The sequence below is a fragment of the Myxine glutinosa genome, chromosome 2 (genome assembly GCF_964187855.1).
Source record: "Myxine glutinosa chromosome 2, kmMyxGlut1.1, whole genome shotgun sequence".
Taxonomy (NCBI): Eukaryota; Metazoa; Chordata; class Myxini; order Myxiniformes; family Myxinidae; genus Myxine; species Myxine glutinosa.
This window is the reverse complement of record NC_136262.1, coordinates 101,973,943-101,994,049: the sequence shown is the minus strand read 5'-3', so window position 1 is coordinate 101,994,049 and position 20,107 is coordinate 101,973,943. Positions and strand designations below refer to the sequence as shown.

Here is a 20,107-nt window from a genome sequence, read left to right as displayed (position 1 = left end):
CTATCAATATTGTTGAAATGAAGATCAAATAGCTGTATGTTGAAATATGTTGAAAACGTCAAAACCTTACATGGGGTGTACTTACTTTTTCACGTGACTGTATATATCTTACTATAATTCACCAAATGTCCGTTCGTCCGTTCGTAGTTACCGCAAAAACGGCTGAACCGATTGCAACGATATTTTGGGTAGGTATTCCTGGGACCCTTGGGAGTAAAATAGGCTGTATTGTTTTTCCAATTTTTCGAAGTTTTCCAATTTTCCAGTTTTACAAATCACGATGGAATAATATTTACCGATATGAACAGTGATGTGGCTTTTCTTGAAATTCTACGTACCAGGAGAGAGTAGATCGGCTACTGACGAACTCTTCCTATATAAACGTGCGGCTCCAAAGTAACATGGCAGCGTGTGCAAAGCGACTGGGAAACAGGTGTAGCGGCCGCTTCCGTGTTACAGATTCGGCGCGCACTCTTCACACATAAACGTGCGACTGAGAAAGACGTGCAGCGGCCGCTTCCGTTTTGCAGAATTCAATTTTTTTTCAAAATTTGGGCTATGTACTCTTTAGATGTTGATGATTTGCGTGTGATATGATTCAACGGATGTTTCTATGAATCGTTTAAAATATTTTAAAAGCCTTCAATTTCTGATATTTTCCCTTTTCATTTGGGCCTCCCAATTGATGCTCCGTCCGTAGGGTGGGTACCGTTGCTCATCTATCTATAATTCCACTAATCTCTGTGTGTATGTTTGTTTGTACGTTTGTATGTTTGTATGTTTGTATGTCTGTGACCGCTGTTTCTCGACAACTACCGGTCCGATATACTTGAAACTTGCCAGGTATATTGCTGGGGACCCGAGGATGTGCCTTTTCAAGGTTTTAAATTAATCGCAGAAGTAGTTACCGAGCTATGTCCAAAAAACGATTCAACCAATCAGAGAGCAGCGAGCTATCACGTGTGCCGAACGTGGCGAACAGACTCTGCCTCGGATGGCACATTTGAGAGCGTATTCATTTATTTCCCGTCGGCAAACTATGTTGCCGTTAAACTATGTTTTTAAACTAATTAAAACTAATTTGCGATCGCAGAAGTAGTTACCGAGCTATGTCCAAAAAACGATTCAACCAATCAGAGAGCAGCGAGCTATCACGTGTGCCGAACGTGGCGAACAGACTCTGCCTCGGATGGCACATTTGAGAGCGTATTCATTTATTTCCCGTCGGCAAACTATGTTGGCGCTATGTTGGCGTTAAACTATGTTTTAAAACTAATTAAAACTAATTTGCGATTCTTTCGCTTTGCGATGCGATTTGCGATTGCGTTAAACTCGCTCGGGCGTTAAACTATGTTTTAAAACTAATTAAAACTAATTTGCGATTCATTCGCTTTCCTGCGCATTTGTGCACGCGATGGCGATTTCTTTACCAAACTCCGCAAGCGCCAAGCCGTTAGCTTTGGACCAAACCATTTCATGTAAATAGAGAGGGGGGGATTGTCACCGTACTCGCAAGCCGTTCGCTTTGGACCAAACCATTTCATGTAAATAGAGGGGGGGGATTGTCACCGTACTCGCAAGCCGTTCGCTTTGGACCAAACCATTTCATGTAAATAGAGGGGGGGGATTGTCACCGTACTCGCAAGCCGTTCGCTTTGGACCAAACCATTGCATGTAAATAGAGGGGGGGGATATACTTTTAGATATATATATAGTACGGGCATGCCCTAGTATATATAATGCAGTGACTGTGTTGCCACAGGAATAGTGTTTTAATATCAGGCGACACTTGCTTAGAATTTGTGTGGAAATTATTGTGGTGGTATACAAGTTTGTTTCACCACAGCAGCGAAAGGGTGATTATATAGATTCTCAACTAGTTCCAGTGTCACCTCCATTGTCTACCAGCAGTGAGTAGACAGAGCCTGCATCGGCTGACTTTTATTCGTGGATATTTTCGTTTACAAAATTTTTTCCGACTGTTTTGTTATTTTTCCTGGGATATTGGCATTGAGTTGAATCAGTATGCAAAATTTCAGCTTTATATCCCACCTAAATAAGGTACTAAACATTAATATCAATGAGTCCAGATATTCACTAAAATCTATTAAATTCATTCTTGCCACACACCCAACATGTCCACCAGCTTTTGTCTGAATCCATCCATAACTTTTTGAGATATCGTGCTCACAGACAGACAGACAAACAGAGTAATCAAGAAGGAAAAGTTAAACGACTACTAAAGTTCAAATGGCAAAAGAGGAAAGATACCTAAATAAAGTAGCTTAATTAAATATGGATGATTGAACAAACTGGGATAAAAATCGAATGTAATAAAACACAAGAGGAAAGGAAAGTTACAAGGGAATTATCAAACAAAGAGAGGAAGAAAGGCCTGTGTATAAGAAGAACTATGTATCGTCCCACTCTTAGTACACGCTCATTATACCTTTTGTCGCCTTGCTCTTCCAGGAGCCTCAAATTTTATCCAAAAACAACTTTGGGGCAATAATAATGGGAAAAGCATTCCCAACTGGAACCATGATTGGCAAACGAAGCTGCAGCGTTCCCAGATTAAAATCCCAAATACTGTGTCCGTTGTCAACAAATGTCCTTGTAATTCATTAAAAAGTACACCGAGATTCACATTCAGGCAATAACCGGAACCAAGGATTAATGTTTAAAATGCCTTTTGATCATATTGAGTAGGCCTACATTCAATTTGAAGCGATTGTCCTAAGCTGATGATGAACAATCCCACTCTCTTCAATCCCACTCCTCCCTCCAGGTCTTTAAAACAGCTGTTCACCACCATTACTTATCTTCCCCAATCCAAAACCTTGATCTTTTCTACCCCCGTTAATTCACCCCAGATCCACTTTTTTGAAATACAGACTGCTTTCCTGGAAGTCTTAGCAGTGTCCACGTGTTTTATACCTCTCGCACCCTCCCCTAGTAGGGTCAATATACGAAAAAAAACTCACCTAACCCCCAAAAAATTGATACAAAAGGTTTTTCAATGGATTCTGGTACCATTGGGCATGCTAAATGACATACTAAAAATCTAGTAACATCTGACTTCCGGAAAGGGGTCATTTTCAAGATGGCGTCCAAGATGGCCGCCGGGAGCTTAAAATGGCCATATCTCAATTATTATTCAACCTAGAAAGGTGGTTTTGGTGTCTAACCCTAGGTTTTAGGGCCCAAGGAATCCAATTGAATCAATAAAATTACCATCAGTTAATTATTTATTGACAAGTCCAAGATGGCATCCCAAGGTGACATCCTGATCCACTAAAATGGCTCTGTCGAATAGTAGTCAACCTAGAGAGATTTTTTCAGTGTGTATACCTAGGTTTAAGGCACCCAGGAAATCATCAAAATTACTTAAATAAGCACAAAGTAATCAGGTAATCCAGTAAGCCAGGTTTACCAGCCCATTAGGCATTTGTTGTCTTATACAGTTAGTCGCTATTCATCGTCATCCTCCGACTCCTCTGGAAGAAACTTATGTGGATTGTCACATTCTTCAAGTTGGCATGGTCCACAGGCAGTAGTACATGGTAGTCCATACCGTCTACAAGAGCAGCGGAGTGTCTTGCAGGCAGTGGAGCAGTTACAATGAATGACCTTCAAGAGACTGTCTGGAGCAGCGTTCATTCTTGACATAAGTGGGACAAACTGATTATCCTGCAGGCTCCACCCCCATTTCATGGCATCCATACACTCTTCTTTTCCCATCCACACCATGATCTGGTAGTACGCTCTACGACAGTGAAGTTTGGTAGCAGATTCAGTTGGGGGCAGACGTTCGGGTGTTACAAAAGACGAAGCAGAGACAACCTTCTTGCTGAAGGTGTTATATCGCATTGTTGCAAGGGAATCTTTGCACTTGCCACCAAAGAGGATAGCCATTACTCGGCATCCAAGGTCATCGATCACCTCTGTGGTCTGGTTCGGGATGGTGAATGTGTTGGCACAAGACCGAAGGACAGGGTCTCCTTTTACAAGCTTCTGGAAAGCAGTCTTTTTGCCAACACCAAAAATCCCTTCCTCATAGCCATCAAAGACAATGGTCGTAGCTGAACCATAATGCTGGATGGTGAAGTCAGCATACGACTGCGCTATTTCACCATAGCTTTCTCCACTCTTCCATGGTATTCTGTGAAGGAGTGAACCTCCATCAAGGACGTGGATCTCCGTTTCTGGTACAGAATCTAGGATGGCATCACTTGCATGATCACAGATCGCATGAGCTAGTTGTGGCTTATCAGCCTTTCGGAAGACGTTTCTGGCTTCAAAGAGGGCAGGAGGGAAAGGACTGAGCTCATAACTCATAACCTCCTGCAATGATAGCTCTCCAGTTTATAGGATGACGATGAATAGCGACTAACTGTATAAGACAACAAATGCCTAATGGGCTGGTAAACCTGGCTTACTGGATTACCTGCTTACTTTGTGCTTATTTAAGTAATTTTGATGATTTCCTGGGTGCCTTAAACCGAGGTATACACACTGAAAAAATCTCTCTAGGTTGACTACTATTCGACAGAGCCATTTTAGTGGATCAGGATGTCACCTTGGGATGCCATCTTGGACTTGTCAATAAATAATTAACTGATGGTAATTTTATTGATTCAATTGGATTCCTTGGGCCCTAAAACCGAGGGTTAGACACCAAAACCACCTTTCTAGGTTGAATAATAATTGAGATATGGCCATTTTAAGCTCCGGGCGGCCATCTTGGACGCCATCTTGAACATGACCCCTTTCCGGAAGTCAGATGTTACCAGATTTTTAGTATGTTATTTAGCATGCCAAATGGTACCAGAATCCATTGAAAAACCTTTTGTATCAATTTTTTGGGGGTTCAACCATATATTGACCCCTCTACCCTCCCTCTTCACATGCCTCCTCCCCGCAAGCCCTCTCCTTCCCAAAAAGGGTGTTTTAACATACCAAAACACCCAGTTTTCATTCATGCACTCCCTTGGAGTTCCCTTAGTATGCATGCAAAGATTGGGGCGGCTAGGTTTCATGGTTTTCGAGTTATGGAGGACACACACACACACACACACACACACACACACACACACACACACACACACACACACACACACACACTGAAACACACACAAATACATAAACCATACACAGACACACACACACACACCACACACCACACACAGACACACCACACACACTCACACACACACACACACACACACCACACACACACACACACACCACACACACCACACACACTCACACACACACACACACACACACACACACACACACACACACACACACACAGACACACACACCAGACACACACCACACACACACACACACACACACACACACAGACACAGACACAGACACAGACACACATGCACACACATACACACAGACACAGACACAGACACACACACACCACACAGACACACACCCCACACACACACTCACACACACACACACACACAGACACAGACACACAGACACACACCACACACACACACACACACCCCACACACACACACCACACACAGACACACACACACACACCACACACAGACACACACCGCACACACTCACACACACACACAGACACACACACACCACACAGACACACACACACACCACACACAGACACACACCGCACACACTCACACACACACACAGACACACACACACACACAGACACACACCACACTCACACACACACACACACAGACACACACTACACACAGACACACACCACACACTCACACACACACACACACACACACACACACACACACACACACACACACACACACACACACACACAGACACACACACACACACACACACACACACACAGACACAGACACACACACGCACACACATACACACGTCAAAACTGTATTTGACTGCAGACAAACAGGCCGCTGACCTTGGGTGAAGTGACGCATCCTCCCAGAGCACTCTGGGTACCAGCACTGCCATATTTGTGACGTCACTCATTTAATCTCTGCACTCAGCGCAAAAAAAGGAGAAATTTCCTCGTCCCCATGAGATGTCAGTCAAATGTTTCTGCTCTCAAATGTTGTACTTGTGTGCTTCCCTCTCTCTCCCCATCTTGTCTCCCGCTCCCTTTATCATATGTTTTATGTGTCAGTTTGTCTTTTTGTGATCAATGTTAGCTCTTACACGAGCTTCGATGTTCTATACAAAAAAAAAAGAAAAAAAAAAAGGGATTTTGAATGGGTTATAAGGTCAAAGTCTTTCCACACATCACATCTCTACTACATTTCTCATACTTGGCAATAACTTCCTGCAGACTCTGAAGGAGCCCAGCGAAACGGCCCGCAGGGACTTCTTCCGTGAGGCCGAACTCCTCACCAATCTACGCCATGAACACATCGTTTGTTTCTATGGTGTGTGCGTAGAGGGAGAACCTCTTATCATGGTCTTTGAGTACATGAGGAATGGAGATCTCAACAAGTTCCTCAGGTAATTGTGCAAAAGCACTTTGTGCTCATATACATGTACAAAACAAAAAAAATGTTTATACCTTTTTATTGATGGGAATAGATTCATTTCACATATCCTCCTCTTTCTTTCTTCTGCTGCATTGTGAATGAACGACGAATATCTGTTAATATGGAAATACAAATAGCCGCTGAAATCACAAATGTCAGATTGGTTGTTGAATCATGAACAAAACCTTTATATGAAAATAAAACAGCCTAATAATAATTTCCAAACAGACAAACAATCATTCCCAAACAGCCAAATAAGAATTTCAAACAGCCAAATAATCATTCCCAAACAGACAAACAATCATTCCCAAACAGCCAAATAATCATTCCCAAACAGCCTAATAATAATTTCCAAACAGCCAAATAATCATTCCCAAACAGCCTAATAAGAATTTCAAACAGCCAAATAATCATTCCCAAACAGCCAAATAATCATTCCCAAACGGCCTAATAATAATTTCCAAACAGCCAAATAATCATTCCCAAACAGCAAAATAATTATTCCCAAACAGCCAAATAATCATTCCCAAACAGCCAAATAATCATTCCCAAACGGCCTAATAATAATTTCCAAACAGCCAAATAATCATTCCCAAACAGCAAAATAATTATTCCCAAACAGCCAAATAATCATTCCCAAACAGCCAAATAATTATTCCCAAACAGACAAACAATCATTCCCAAACAGCCAAATAATCATTCCCAAACAGCCTAATAATAATTTCCAAACAGCCAAATAATCATTCCCAAACAGCCTAATAAGAATTTCAAACAGCCAAATAATCATTCCCAAACAGCCAAATAATCATTCCCAAACGGCCTAATAATAATTTCCAAACAGCCAAATAATCATTCCCAAACAGCAAAATAATTATTCCCAAACAGCCAAATAATCATTCCCAAACAGCCAAATAATTATTCCCAAACAGCCAAATCATCATTCCCAAACAGCCAAATAATTATTCCCAAACAGCCAAATAATCATTCCCAAACAGCCTAATAATTATTCCCAAACAGCCAAATAATCATTCCCAAACAGCCAAATAATCATTCCCAAACAGCCAAATAATCATTCCCAAACAGCCAAATAATCATTCCCAAACAGCCAAATAATAATTTCCAAACAGCCAAATCATCATTCCCAAACAGCCAAATAATTATTCCCAAACAGCCAAATAATTATTCCCAAACAGCCAAATCATCATTCCCAAACAGCCAAATAATTATTCCCAAACAGCCAAATAATTATTCCCAAACAGCCAAATAATTATTCCCAAACAGCCAAATCATCATTCCCAAACATCCAAATAATTATTCCCAAACAGCCAAATAATCATTCCCAAACAGCCAAATAATTATTCCCAAACAGCCAAATAATCATTCCCAAACAGCCAAATAATCATTCCCAAACAGCCAAATAATCATTCCCAAACAGCCTAATAATAATTTCCAAACAGCCAAATAATCATTCCCAAACAGCAAAATAATTATTCCCAAACAGCCAAATCATCATTCCCAAACAGCCAAATAATTATTCCCAAACAGCCAAATAATCATTCCCAAACAGCCTAATAATTATTCCCAAACAGCCAAATAATCATTCCCAAACAGCCTAATAATCATTTCCAAACAGACAAACAATCATTCCCAAACAGCCTAATAAGAATTTCCAAACAGCCAAATAATCATTCCCAAACAGCCAAATAATCATTCCCAAACAGCCTAATAATAATTTCCAAACAGCCAAATAATCATTCCCAAACAGCCAAATAATCATTCCCAAACAGCCTAATAAGAATTTCCAAACAGCCAAATAATCATTCCCAAACAGCCAAATAATCATTCCCAAACAGCCTAATAATAATTTCCAAACAGCCAAATAATCATTCCCAAACAGCCAAATAATTATTCCCAAACAGCCAAATAATCATTCCCAAACAGCCTAATAATAATTTCCAAACAGCCAAATAATCATTCCCAAACAGCAAAATAATTATTCCCAAACCGCCAAACAATCATTCCCAAACAGCCAAATAATTATTCCCAAACAGCCAAATCATCATTCCCAAACAGCCAAATAATCATTCCCAAACAGCCAAATAATCATTCCCAAACAGCAAAATAATTATTCCCAAACAGCCAAACAATCATTCCCAAACAGCCAAATAATTATTCCCAAACAGCCAAATCATCATTCCCAAACAGCCAAATAATTATTCCCAAACAGCCAAATAATCATTCCCAAACAGCCTAATAATCATTCCCAAACAGCCAAATAATCATTCCCAAACAGCCTAATAATCATTTCCAAACAGACAAACAATCATTCCCAAACAGCCAAATAATCATTCCCAAACAGCCTAATAAGAATTTCCAAACAGCCAAATAATCATTCCCAAACAGCCAAATAATCATTCCCAAACAGCCTAATAATAATTTCCAAACAGCCAAATAATCATTCCCAAACAGCAAAATAATTATTCCCAAACAGCCAAACAATCATTCCCAAACAGCCAAATAATTATTCCCAAACAGCCAAATCATCATTCCCAAACAGCCAAATAATTATTCCCAAACAGCCAAATAATCATTCCCAAACAGCCAAATAATCATTCCCAAACAGCCAAATAATCATTCCCAAACAGCCAAATAATCATTCCCAAACAGCCATATAATCATTCCCAAACAACCAAATAATTATTCCCAAACAGCCAAATAATCATTCCCAAACAGCCAAATAATAATTCCCAAACAGCCAAATAATAATTCCCAAACAGCCAAATAATCATTCCCAAACAGCCAAATAATCATTCCCAAACAGCCAAATAATCATTCCCAAACAGCCAAATAATCATTCCCAAACAGCCAAATAATTATTCCCAAACAGCCAAATAATTATTCCCAAACAGCCAAATAATTATTCCCAAACAGCCAAATAATCATTCCCAAACAGCCAAATAATTATTCCCAAACAGCCAAATAATCATTCCCAAACAGCCAAATAATCATTCCCAAACAGCCAAATAATTATTCCCAAACAGCCAAATAATTATTCCCAAACAGCCAAATAATTATTCCCAAACAGCCAAATAATTATTCCCAAACAGCCAAATAATAATTCCCAAACAGCCAAATAATTATTCCCAAACAGCCAAATAATCATTCCCAAACAGCCAAAGAATCATTCCCAAACAGCCAAATAATTATTCCCAAACAGCCAAATTATTATTCCCAAACAGCCAAATAATCATTCCCAAACAGCCAAATAATTATTCCCAAACAGCCAAATAATTATTCCCAAACAGCCAAAGAATCATTCCCAAACAGCCAAATAATTATTCCCAAACAGCCAAATAATTATTCCCAAACAGCCAAATAATTATTCCCAAACAGCCAAATTATTATTCCCAAACAGCCAAATAATTATTCCCAAACAGCCAAATAATCATTCCCAGGGAGTGAAAACAGTTTAGCCTTTTAAGAATATGATAGATAGAAGTAGCCAAGTTGTATTTAATATAACAGGATACAACTAGAACAGCACTCTGTACAGTGCATACCTCTGCCATGTGGAACAGTTTACATTTTGCATCCCACTAATAGGCCAGATCTGGATTCGGACCTGAACCAAAATCTAATTGCCTTGTTCTTGTTACTTGCAGTTTTGTCATAATTCGTCCACAACATTTTGAGATATGGTGCAACTGTATATCGTTTATGGACTTATTACCCAATGGTGAAGAATCACTTTAAAATTCTCGTATTCGCATCCGAATGCAGATCTGAACCAAAATCTAATCAAGCTGTTATTGTCATACACCCAACCTGTCCACTACGTTTCGTCCAAATCAGTCGCCAAATTTTTCAGATATCTTGTTCACAAACAAACAAACAGGGGTGAAAACATAACCTCCACCCATCTTTGGTGGAAGAGGTAATCAGGATGCACTTGTGGTCCCCATTTTTGTGCAAATTTGCATGTTCGTTATTCTACACTAGCAAAGGTACCCTTTGCCTGGTAACGCAGAGTCACGTCGTGACAGGTATATGAAGAGAGGGGGTGGAGCGGAAGGTGATGGCGGGTGGGGTGGGTGGGGTGGGGGGGGGGGGAGTTAGGAAAGTGGAGGGGGGAATGTTGTGGACTGGGAGGGGAGAGGGAGTAGGAGGGGGCAGTAAGCCTGTTTCTAGTTTTAGTGAAGATATTTACATAAATGCTCTTCAAAAAGGGTGTTTTAACATACCAAAACACCCAGTTTTCATTCATGCATTTCCTTGGAGTTCCCTTAGTATGCATGGAAAGATTGGGGTGGCTAGGTTTCATGGTTTTCGAGTTATGGAGGAGACACACACACACACACACACACACACACACACACACACGCACACTGAAACACGCACACATACATAAACCACACACACACACATACACACACATACACACACACACACACACACACACACACATACACACATACACACACACATACACACACAGACACACACCACACAGAGACACACCACACACACACACACACACAGACACACAACACACAGACACAGACACAGACACGCACACAAATACACACACGTCAAAATTGTATTTGACTGCAGACAAACAGGCCGCTGACCTTGGGTGAAGTGACGCATCCTCCCAGAGCACTCTGGGTACCAGCACTGCCATATTTGTGACATCCCTCATTTAATCTCTGCACTCAGCGCAAAAAAAGGAAGAAATTTCCTCCTCCCCATGAGATGTCAGTCAATGGCATTTATCTGTGCTCTATCCTTTAAATGCGGAGCCTCAAGCAAGGAAGCAGCACGTACCATTTTTAAAGGTGCTTAGTATGACTCGGCCAGGGTTGGAATTTAATCAGCCCCAAAAACCCTGGGGGCAATTTTGTTTGCAAACAAAATCGTTTTGGTGCTTCGATAAAGGGTAATGCTCAAAACGTCAGCTTTACCTTATGTCTCAGGGTGGTAACGTTACACTTTCTCAACTCTTATTTGGGGAAATCCATTGTGGTCTTCGCCTATGCAGTCCATCACTATAGGTCTTTATCTGGACTATTATTCCTTGTATTCCGAATCTCACCAGCAATCTACCACATTCAGAGAAGATGTGCTAACCATTACGTCTGTTGATTAAACATTTTTGTAATACAAAATATATTTCTGGTAATTTCAGGCAATTAAACAAATAGAAATTGATTTGCTTTTATTAATATGATGTTGAAAAAAAACTTTGCTTTTTCATTTTCTTTTTTTGATAAATATGTGTCATTTGAAGAGGGCTCATAATTTACAAGTGTCAGTTGCAGGACCAGGACATTTTAAAGACCGTTCAGCATCGAGCTGTCTAGTCTAGGTTCAATCTGCGCTCAATGTGGTCAGAATGAATGAATGAATGAATGAATGATTGAATGAACGAATTACCGTTTTAAGGCCATTTTCCCCGCTAGAGCGGGGGGTTTGCCTTGCGGGCCCCATGACAATCATGGTTCCCTGCTTGATGCAATGTTTTTTTTATTGGCCGGATGCCCTTCCTGATGCCAACCCTTCGTCGTCTCTTACGATGCGATACGGTGTACCTATTCTAAATCGGGGTACACACCGGGATCATTCATCCCAGCAAACTGGTACTCAATTTGCCGACCTCAGAAGGATGACAGGCTGAGTCAACCCTCCTGGCGTTAATTCAGCGACAACCGGGATTCAAACTCAGGATCCGAGGACCCCAAGCCTGCTCCCCAACCACTAAGCCAACACCAGGCTAACACATCAGGATCCGAGGATCCCAAGCCTGCGCTCTAACCACTAAACCAACACCAGGCTAACACATCAGGATCCGAGGATCCCAAGCCTGCTCCCTAACCACTAAACCAACACTAGGCTAACACATCAGGATCCGAGGATCCCAAGCCTGCTCCCCAACCACTAAACCAACACCAGGCTAACACATCAGGATCCGAGGATCCCAAGCCTGCTCCCCAACCACTAAGCCAACACCAGGCTAACACATCAGAATCCTAGGATCCCAAGCCTGTGCTCTAACCGCTAAACCAACACCAGGCTAACACATCAGGATCCGAGGATCCAAAGCCTGCTCCCTAACCACTAAGCCAACACCAGGCTAACACATCAGGATCCCAGAATCCCAAGACTGCTCCCTAACCACGAAGCCAACACCAGGCTAACACATCAGGATCCTAGGATCCCAAGCCTGCTCCCAACCACTAAGCCAACACCAGGCTAACACATCAGGATCAGAGGATCCCAAGCCTGTGCCCTAACCGCGAAGCCAACACCAGGCTAACACATCAGGATCCGAGGGCCCCAAGCCTGCTCCCTAACCACTAAACCAACACCAGGCTAACACATCAGGTTCCGAAGATCCCAAGACTGCTCCCTAACCACTAAACCAACACCAGGCTAACACATCAGGATCCTAGGATCCCAAGCCTGCTCCCTAACCGCCAAGCCAAAACCAGGCTAACACATCAGGATCCTAGGATCCCAAGCCTGCACCCTAACCGCTAAGCCAACACCAGGCTAACACATCAGGATCCTAGGATCCCAAGCCTGCACCCTAACCGCTAAGCCAACACCAGGCTAACACATCAGGATCCGTGGATCCCAAACCTGCTCCCCAACCACTAAGCCAACACCAGGCTAATACATCAGGATCCTAGGATCCCAAACCTGCTCCCCAACCACTAAGCCAGCACCAGGCTAACACATCAGGATCCTAGGATCCCAAGCCTGCGCCCTAACCGCTAAGCCAACACCAGGGTAACACATCAGGATCCTAGGATCACAAGCCTGCGCCCTAACCGCTAGGCCAGCACCAGGCTAACACATCAGGATCCTAGGATCCCAAGCCTGCTCCCTAACCACTAGGCCAACACTAGGCTAACACATCAGGATCCTAGGATCCCAAGCCTGCTCCTCACCGCTAGGCCAACACCAGGCTAACACATCAGGATCCTAGGATCACAAGCCTGCGCCCTAACCGCGAGGCCAACACCAGGCTAACGCATCAGGTTCCAAGGATCCCAAGCCTGCTCCCTCACCACTAAACCAACACCAGGCGAACACATCAGGATCCTAGGATCACAAGCCTGCGCCCTAACCGCTAGGCCAACACCAGGCTAACGCATCAGGATCGAAGGATCCCAAGCCTGCTCCCTCACCACTAAACCAACACCAGGCTAACACATCAGGATCCTAGGATCACAAGCCTGCTCCCTAACCACTAAACGAACACCAGGCTAACACATCAGGATCCTAGGATCCCAAGCCTGCTCCCTAACCGCTAAGCCAACACCAGGCTAACACATCAGGATCCTAGGATCCCAAATCTGCACCCTAACCGCTAAGCCAACACCAGGCTAACACATCAGGATCCTAGGATCCCAAGCCTGCGCCCTAACCGCTAAGCCAACACCAGGCTAACACATCAGGATCCTAGGATCACAAGCCTGTGCCCTAACCGCTAGGCCAGCACCAGGCTAACACATCAGGATCCTAGGATCTCAAGCCTGCTCCCTAACCACTCGGCCAACACCAGGCTAACACATCGGGATCCTAGGATCCCAAGCCTGCTCCCTCACCACGAGGCCAACACCAGGCTAACACATCAGGATCCTAGGATCCCAAGCCTGCTCCCTAACCGCTAGGCCAACACATCAGGATCCTAGGATCCCAAGCCTGCTCCATAACCGCTAGGCCAACACTAGGCTCACACATCAGGATCCTAGGACCCCAAGCCTGCTCCCCAACCACTAAGCCAACACCAGGCTAACACATCAGGATCCTAGGATCCCAAGCCTGCGCCCTAACTGCTAAGCCAACACCAGGGTAACACATCAGGATCCGACAATCCCAAGCCTGCTCCCCAACCGCGAAGCCAACACCAGGCTAACACATCAGGATCCGACGATCCCAAGCCTGCTCCCTAAGCGCTAAGCTAACACCAGGCTATCACATCAGGATCCGACGATCCCAAGCCTGCTCCCTAACCGCTAAGCTAACACTAGGCTATCACATCAGGATCCGACGATCCCAAGCCTGCTCCCCAAGCGCTAAGCCAACACCAGGCTAACACATCAGGATCCAAAGATCCCAAGCCTGCTCCCTAACCGCTAAGCCAACACCAGGCTAACACATCATGATCCTAGGATCCCAAGCCTGCACCCCAACCGCTAAGCCAACACCAGGCTAACACCAGGTCAGATGAAACAAAAAACGACTGCTCGGAAATAGCAATGAGATGGGAGAGGGTGCATGGGGGTCGTCGTATCTCGTAACAACATTCTTGATTGTGGATGTAAAGCTGTTTGATCTGTATATACAGTATTGTGTTTGCTTGGTGGTCATTGTGTCCCAGTTCTATGGTGAAATTCCCTGTCTGGGATGTAGCTGGGGTATGCAAGTTAGTTATAAAGAAAGGGATATAGATGTTAAATTAAATTTATTTCATGAGTAGAATGTGGTTAGTACATAAAAGATGAGCTTGTTGTTGGCTTACTGGTTAAGGTGGCTGCCTTGAGATATTGGTGTCCTGAGTTTGAGCCCCTGCCAGGCCGTTGAATTAACACCAGTTGGGTTGACTCAACTGGTCATCCTTCCGAGGTCGGCAAAATGAGTGCCAGATGACTGGTAATGGGGGGCACTGCATCAGTGGCACAGCTGCACCCCCAGAAAATGATGCAGCCAATGAGCCACAGGCTGCATACATACCCCCACCTAAAAGATAAGTAAATTTATAGATTGATTGTACAGGATGTGAATATTGCACAGGCATTAAAGGGCAAATGGCCTCATCTTGTGTTTCAATACAAAGGGCTTAAAGGAGATGTAATGGCTTCCCAAGCACCAGAATCAATATTGAAATAAATTAAGTTCAAATAGTCTCCAAACATAACCACTCTCTTGTGAGGACTTTAATTGAATAGTATGGCCATAGCTGTGTTTAAAGGACCAAGAAAGTCTATTGATGGTCTCCAATCATTAAACAAGTTCTTGTTTGTCTACGGGATTGCCACTCAACCTCCATATCCCAAAAGAGGTCCCAGCAAAGTAAGTTTCATCGACTGGTTCCCAGAGTGCAGCATCATGGAGTAAACATAATAATAATAAAAAAACAAAATTGGGTTAAAAGTCATTCTTCTTATGTATGCAGCACAAGACTTATTGCAGGTGCCCCTTATGTCTTCTGCAGGTTAGGGCAGCCATTTTTAAATTTGTTCATGGTTCTTGCGATAGCTCACCTACCTCTCTTCGCAAAGGACACCGTGGGATCTCAACTAATGCAGGCGGCCTGGACACCCAGCTAAACATCAATCCGAGGGGACGGCACATGACCATTAATCAAGGTCCCTGTGAAACACCAGGATGGCAGTTTATAGTCGGGTCGGAATTTGAACCCAGGCTGAGCAGCTTAGGAGTGGTGTGCCTACGTCTAGGCCATTCAGTGAACCCTGTTAAAAGTCATTAATAATGCAATACAAGTCAATTCACTGCATTTTTATCTTTACTGCTTCCTTCACCTTATGGTTAGAGTACCTAGCACTTTAGCTTTACCCCACCTGTGCTCCCAAAAAGCCAGGGCCTGGTGTGCGTTGGTGGAACATTATACGGTTGAAAAGCTGGCAGTCAATTATGATATTATTATACCAATGCAATAATTTTATCATCCATGTCAAATGAAAGGGTTAAAAACGTGGCAATGCAAAACACGAACTTCCTGTATACTGTAAAAATAATCGTTTCCTCATTGGATAATTACTTTAGCAGGCCTTCGATTCTTCTTCAAAGAATATTTTCAAATTTATATTTTCAAATTTCAAATTTTCAAATTCATAGAATATTTTCAAAGAATTTCCATTCACCCCAGATACACTTTTTTTTTTGAAATTCCAACTTCTTTCCTGGAAGTTCTTGCAGTGTCCATGTGTTTTATACCTCTCCCACCTCCCCCCAAGCCCTCCCCCTCCCACATTTCTCTCGATGTCCTTGCTCTCAAATGTTGTGTTTGTGTCCTTCCCCCTCTCTCCCCATCTTGTGTTCCGCTCCCCTTATTTTTGTGTTTTATGTGTCGGTTTGACTTTCTGTGTGATTAATGTTAGCTCTTTCACGAGCCTCGATCTTGTATACAAAAAAAAGAAAAAAAAGAAAGAAAAGATTTTGTGTTTTTAAAATGCTTCCTACTCTTCAGGGACTTGCAAGATTGCCCCTCCCTCCACGACTTGATGTTAAAGGAGTCTTCATACCCTAAGATTTGCAATAAGTAGAGGTTGTGTTGCTGTGTTCCAATTGGAGGAGCAGAGTAAAATTCCTAATCAGAAATTCAGCCGAATAGGGAAATGTATTTTTTCAACCTCTCATCTGTGATGCCTCTTAAAATCACAAATGGAAAAGGTTTTTCTTCTGTCACGAGCAACTGTACAATGACAGGATGGTGCAGAGGTAACGCAATTACCTTTTAGCTGTATAGACTAGGTTTAATTCTCATCCGACGATAAACTGTTGGATTCATGGACTTGCAAACACCAATGATGGACCAGATCTGAATCCGGACCTGAACCAACATCTAATTGGCTCGTTATGGTCACCGAAACGACTAATTACTCCCGCTAGGGAGTAATGCATTCGATCGTGTCCGTGTCCGTGTGTGTGTGTGTGTGTGTGTGTGTGTTCGTGTGTTTGTGAACAAGATATAATAATAATAATAATAATTCATTTATTTTGTATAGCGCTTTTCCAGAAGCCCAAAGGCGCTTTGACAGAGTGGCAAACATAATGCATAACAATACATGAAAACAACAATTGCAAAACGATAAGAATCAATAGGGAAATATTTAAAGCAAAAGGAGGGAGAAGGAGAAGAGATAATCAGGGGTTAAATGCTGTGGGTTGAATGTTGAATGCAGTGTTGAACAGGTGGGTCTTTAGTGATGTTTTGAATGTGGTGAGTGAGGAGGAGTCTCTGATGGTGTGAGGTAGTGAGTTCCAGAGGGTGGGAGCAGCGATGGAGAAGGCCCTGTCCCCCCAGGATCTGAATTTGGTCCGGATGGAGGGGGTCAAGAGGTTGGTACCAGCAGAGCGGAGGTTGCGGGTGGGAGTGTGTCTGGAGAGGAGGTCAGCCAGGTAGGATGGGGCCAGGTTATGGAGGGCTTTGTATGTCAAGAGGAGGATTTTGTACTGGATTCTCTGGGGGATGGGGAGCCAGTGAAGCTTGTAAAGGACGGGGGTGATGTGGTCACGGGTCCGGGAATGGGTGAGTAGACGGGCAGCGGAGTTCTGAATGTATTGGAGTTTATTGGTGATTTTTGAGGGTGAACCATAGAGGAGGCTATTGCAGTAGTCCAGACGGGAGGTGATGAAGGCGTGGATGAAGGTTTCTGCAGCCGTGGAGGAGAGGGATGAGCGGAGACGGGCAATATTTTTCAGGTGAAAGAAGGCTGACTTTGTGATCTGTTTAGTGTATTTGTCGAAGGAAAGGGTTTGGTCAAAGATGACGCCAAGATTCCGGATGTGAGGGGAGGTGGATACTGGGATACCGTCGATGTTGAGGGCAAAGTTATGGGTGGATTTTGTGAGCGTTTTTGGGCCAATGATGATTATTTCAGATTTATCACAGTTAAGCTTGAGGAAGTTGATTTGAAGCCAGGATTTTATTTCAGTGATGCAGTTTGTCAGGATAGAGTGGGTGTCGGTGGAGACGGACTTGGTGGAGATGAAAAGCTGGATGTCATCGGCGAAGCAGTGGAATTGGAGACCATGACGGCGGATTAAGTGACCGAGCGGGGACAGGTAAAGGATGAAGAGGAGGGGGCCAAGAACTGAACCTTGGGGGACACCTTGGGGGAGGGGAGCAGTGGGGGATTTGCAGTTATTGATGGAGATGAACTGGCATCTGTCAGAGAGGTATGATTTAATCCAAGAGAGGGCAGTGCCGGTAACGTTAAAGGTGGATTCAAGTCGGGTGAGGAGGATAGTGTGATCGATGGTGTCAAAGGCAGCGCTGAGGTCGAGGAGGACGAGAATGTTGAGGTTGCCAGCGTCAGAGGAGAGGAGAAGGTCGTTGGTGATTTTGAGGAGAGCAGTTTCAGTACTGTGGTTGGACCGGAATCCGGATTGGAATGTTTCATACAGGTTATTGGCAGAGAGATGATGTTTGAGTTGAGTGGCTACAGCGCGTTCCAAAACTTTTGACAGAAAGGGTAGGTTGGAGATGGGTCTGAAGTTGTTTAGGGTGTCAGGGTTTAGACCAGGTTTTTTTAGAATGGGGGTAACAGCAGCAATTTTGAGGGAAGGTGGGACAATGCCTGTAGACAGGGAGGAGTTTATTGTTGCAATGATAAGTGGAGAGAGAGCAGGGAGGGAGGCTTTGACAAAGCTGGAGGGGATGGGGTCAAGAGTGCAGGTGGCAGTTTTCATTCCTATGAAGAGTTCAGAGAGGTCAGTAGGGGAGATTGGGGAGAACCGAGACAGGGGATGGCAGGACAAGGGGGGGCAGGTGGTTGGAGGGGGAGCGGGTGCGGCGGTGGTCAAGCTGTTGTAGATGTTGTCAATTTTGCGTTGGAAGAAAGAGAGGAAGGAGATGCAGTTGTCTACTGTGAATGACTGGGTGGTGGTGTTCAGGGGGCGGAGGAGTTTGTTTATTGTCGAGAAGAGTGCTTTTGGGTTTCCGGAGCCAGAGTGGATAATTTGAGAGTAGTAGGCAGAGCGGGCGCGGGAGAGGGCATCTTTGTAGTGTTGTAGGTGGTCCTTGTAGGCTTGGGAGTGAACTGTGAGACCCGTTTTATTGCGGAGTCTTTCAAGTTGGCGAGCACGAGTTTTCATCAGGTGGAGTTCAGGGGTAAACCAGGGAGCAGAATGGGGGAAAGAAACTGTTTTGGTTTTTACAGGCGCAAGCTGGTCAAGGCAGGAGGAGAGAGTGTGGTTGTAGTAGTCAGTGAGGTCGGAAGGGGTGTGGAGGTCAATGAAGGGAGAAGTGGACATTTTTTCAGAGAGGGTGGATGAGAATGAGGTAGGTGAAAGAGCGTTTAGCTTACGGAAGTTGATTGTGCGATAATGCCTTGGTGTTGGGGCGGGGATGTTGATGGTCAGAGTGATGGCTAAGTGGTCAGAGAGGGTGAGGTCGGAGCCATAGAGATGGTGCAAATTTAATCCAGTGGAGCAGACAAGGTCCAAAATGTGACCACGGATATGGGTAGGAAAGTCGACATGTTGAGTGAGGTTAAAGCAGGTGAGTAAATCAGTGAAGTCAGTGGTTATTGTGGAGTCAGTGGAGTCCATGTGGATATTGAAATCACCAAGGAGGAGGATTGAGGGGGAGAGGGAACATAGCTGGGTCAGAAAGTAGGAAAGGTCAGACAGGAATGATGGGTGTGGTTTGGGAGGGCGGTAGACGACAGCCATGACTGACTGCGTGCGACCAGAGAGTTTTAAAGCCAGGTGTTCAAATGATGGAGCAGATGATATGGAGATGAGGTTGGTCTTGATGTCTTGACGGTGGATAACGGCAATTCCACCACCTCGGCCCTCCGAGCGTGGTTTATTGACGTAGGAATATC

At 43.8% G+C, this 20,107-nt stretch overlaps 1 protein-coding gene across 1 annotated transcript in view; it reads left to right on the top strand.

The window, feature by feature from the left end:
* NTRK2 (neurotrophic receptor tyrosine kinase 2) overlaps positions 1-20,107 on the top strand; it is a 168,715-nt gene that overhangs the window by 101,380 nt on the left and 47,228 nt on the right. Inside the window, exon 10 of the mRNA XM_068107643.2 lies at positions 6,326-6,498. Coding sequence (XP_067963744.2) covers positions 6,326-6,498 — 173 coding nt within the window. The remainder of the gene's footprint in view (positions 1-6,325; positions 6,499-20,107) is intronic.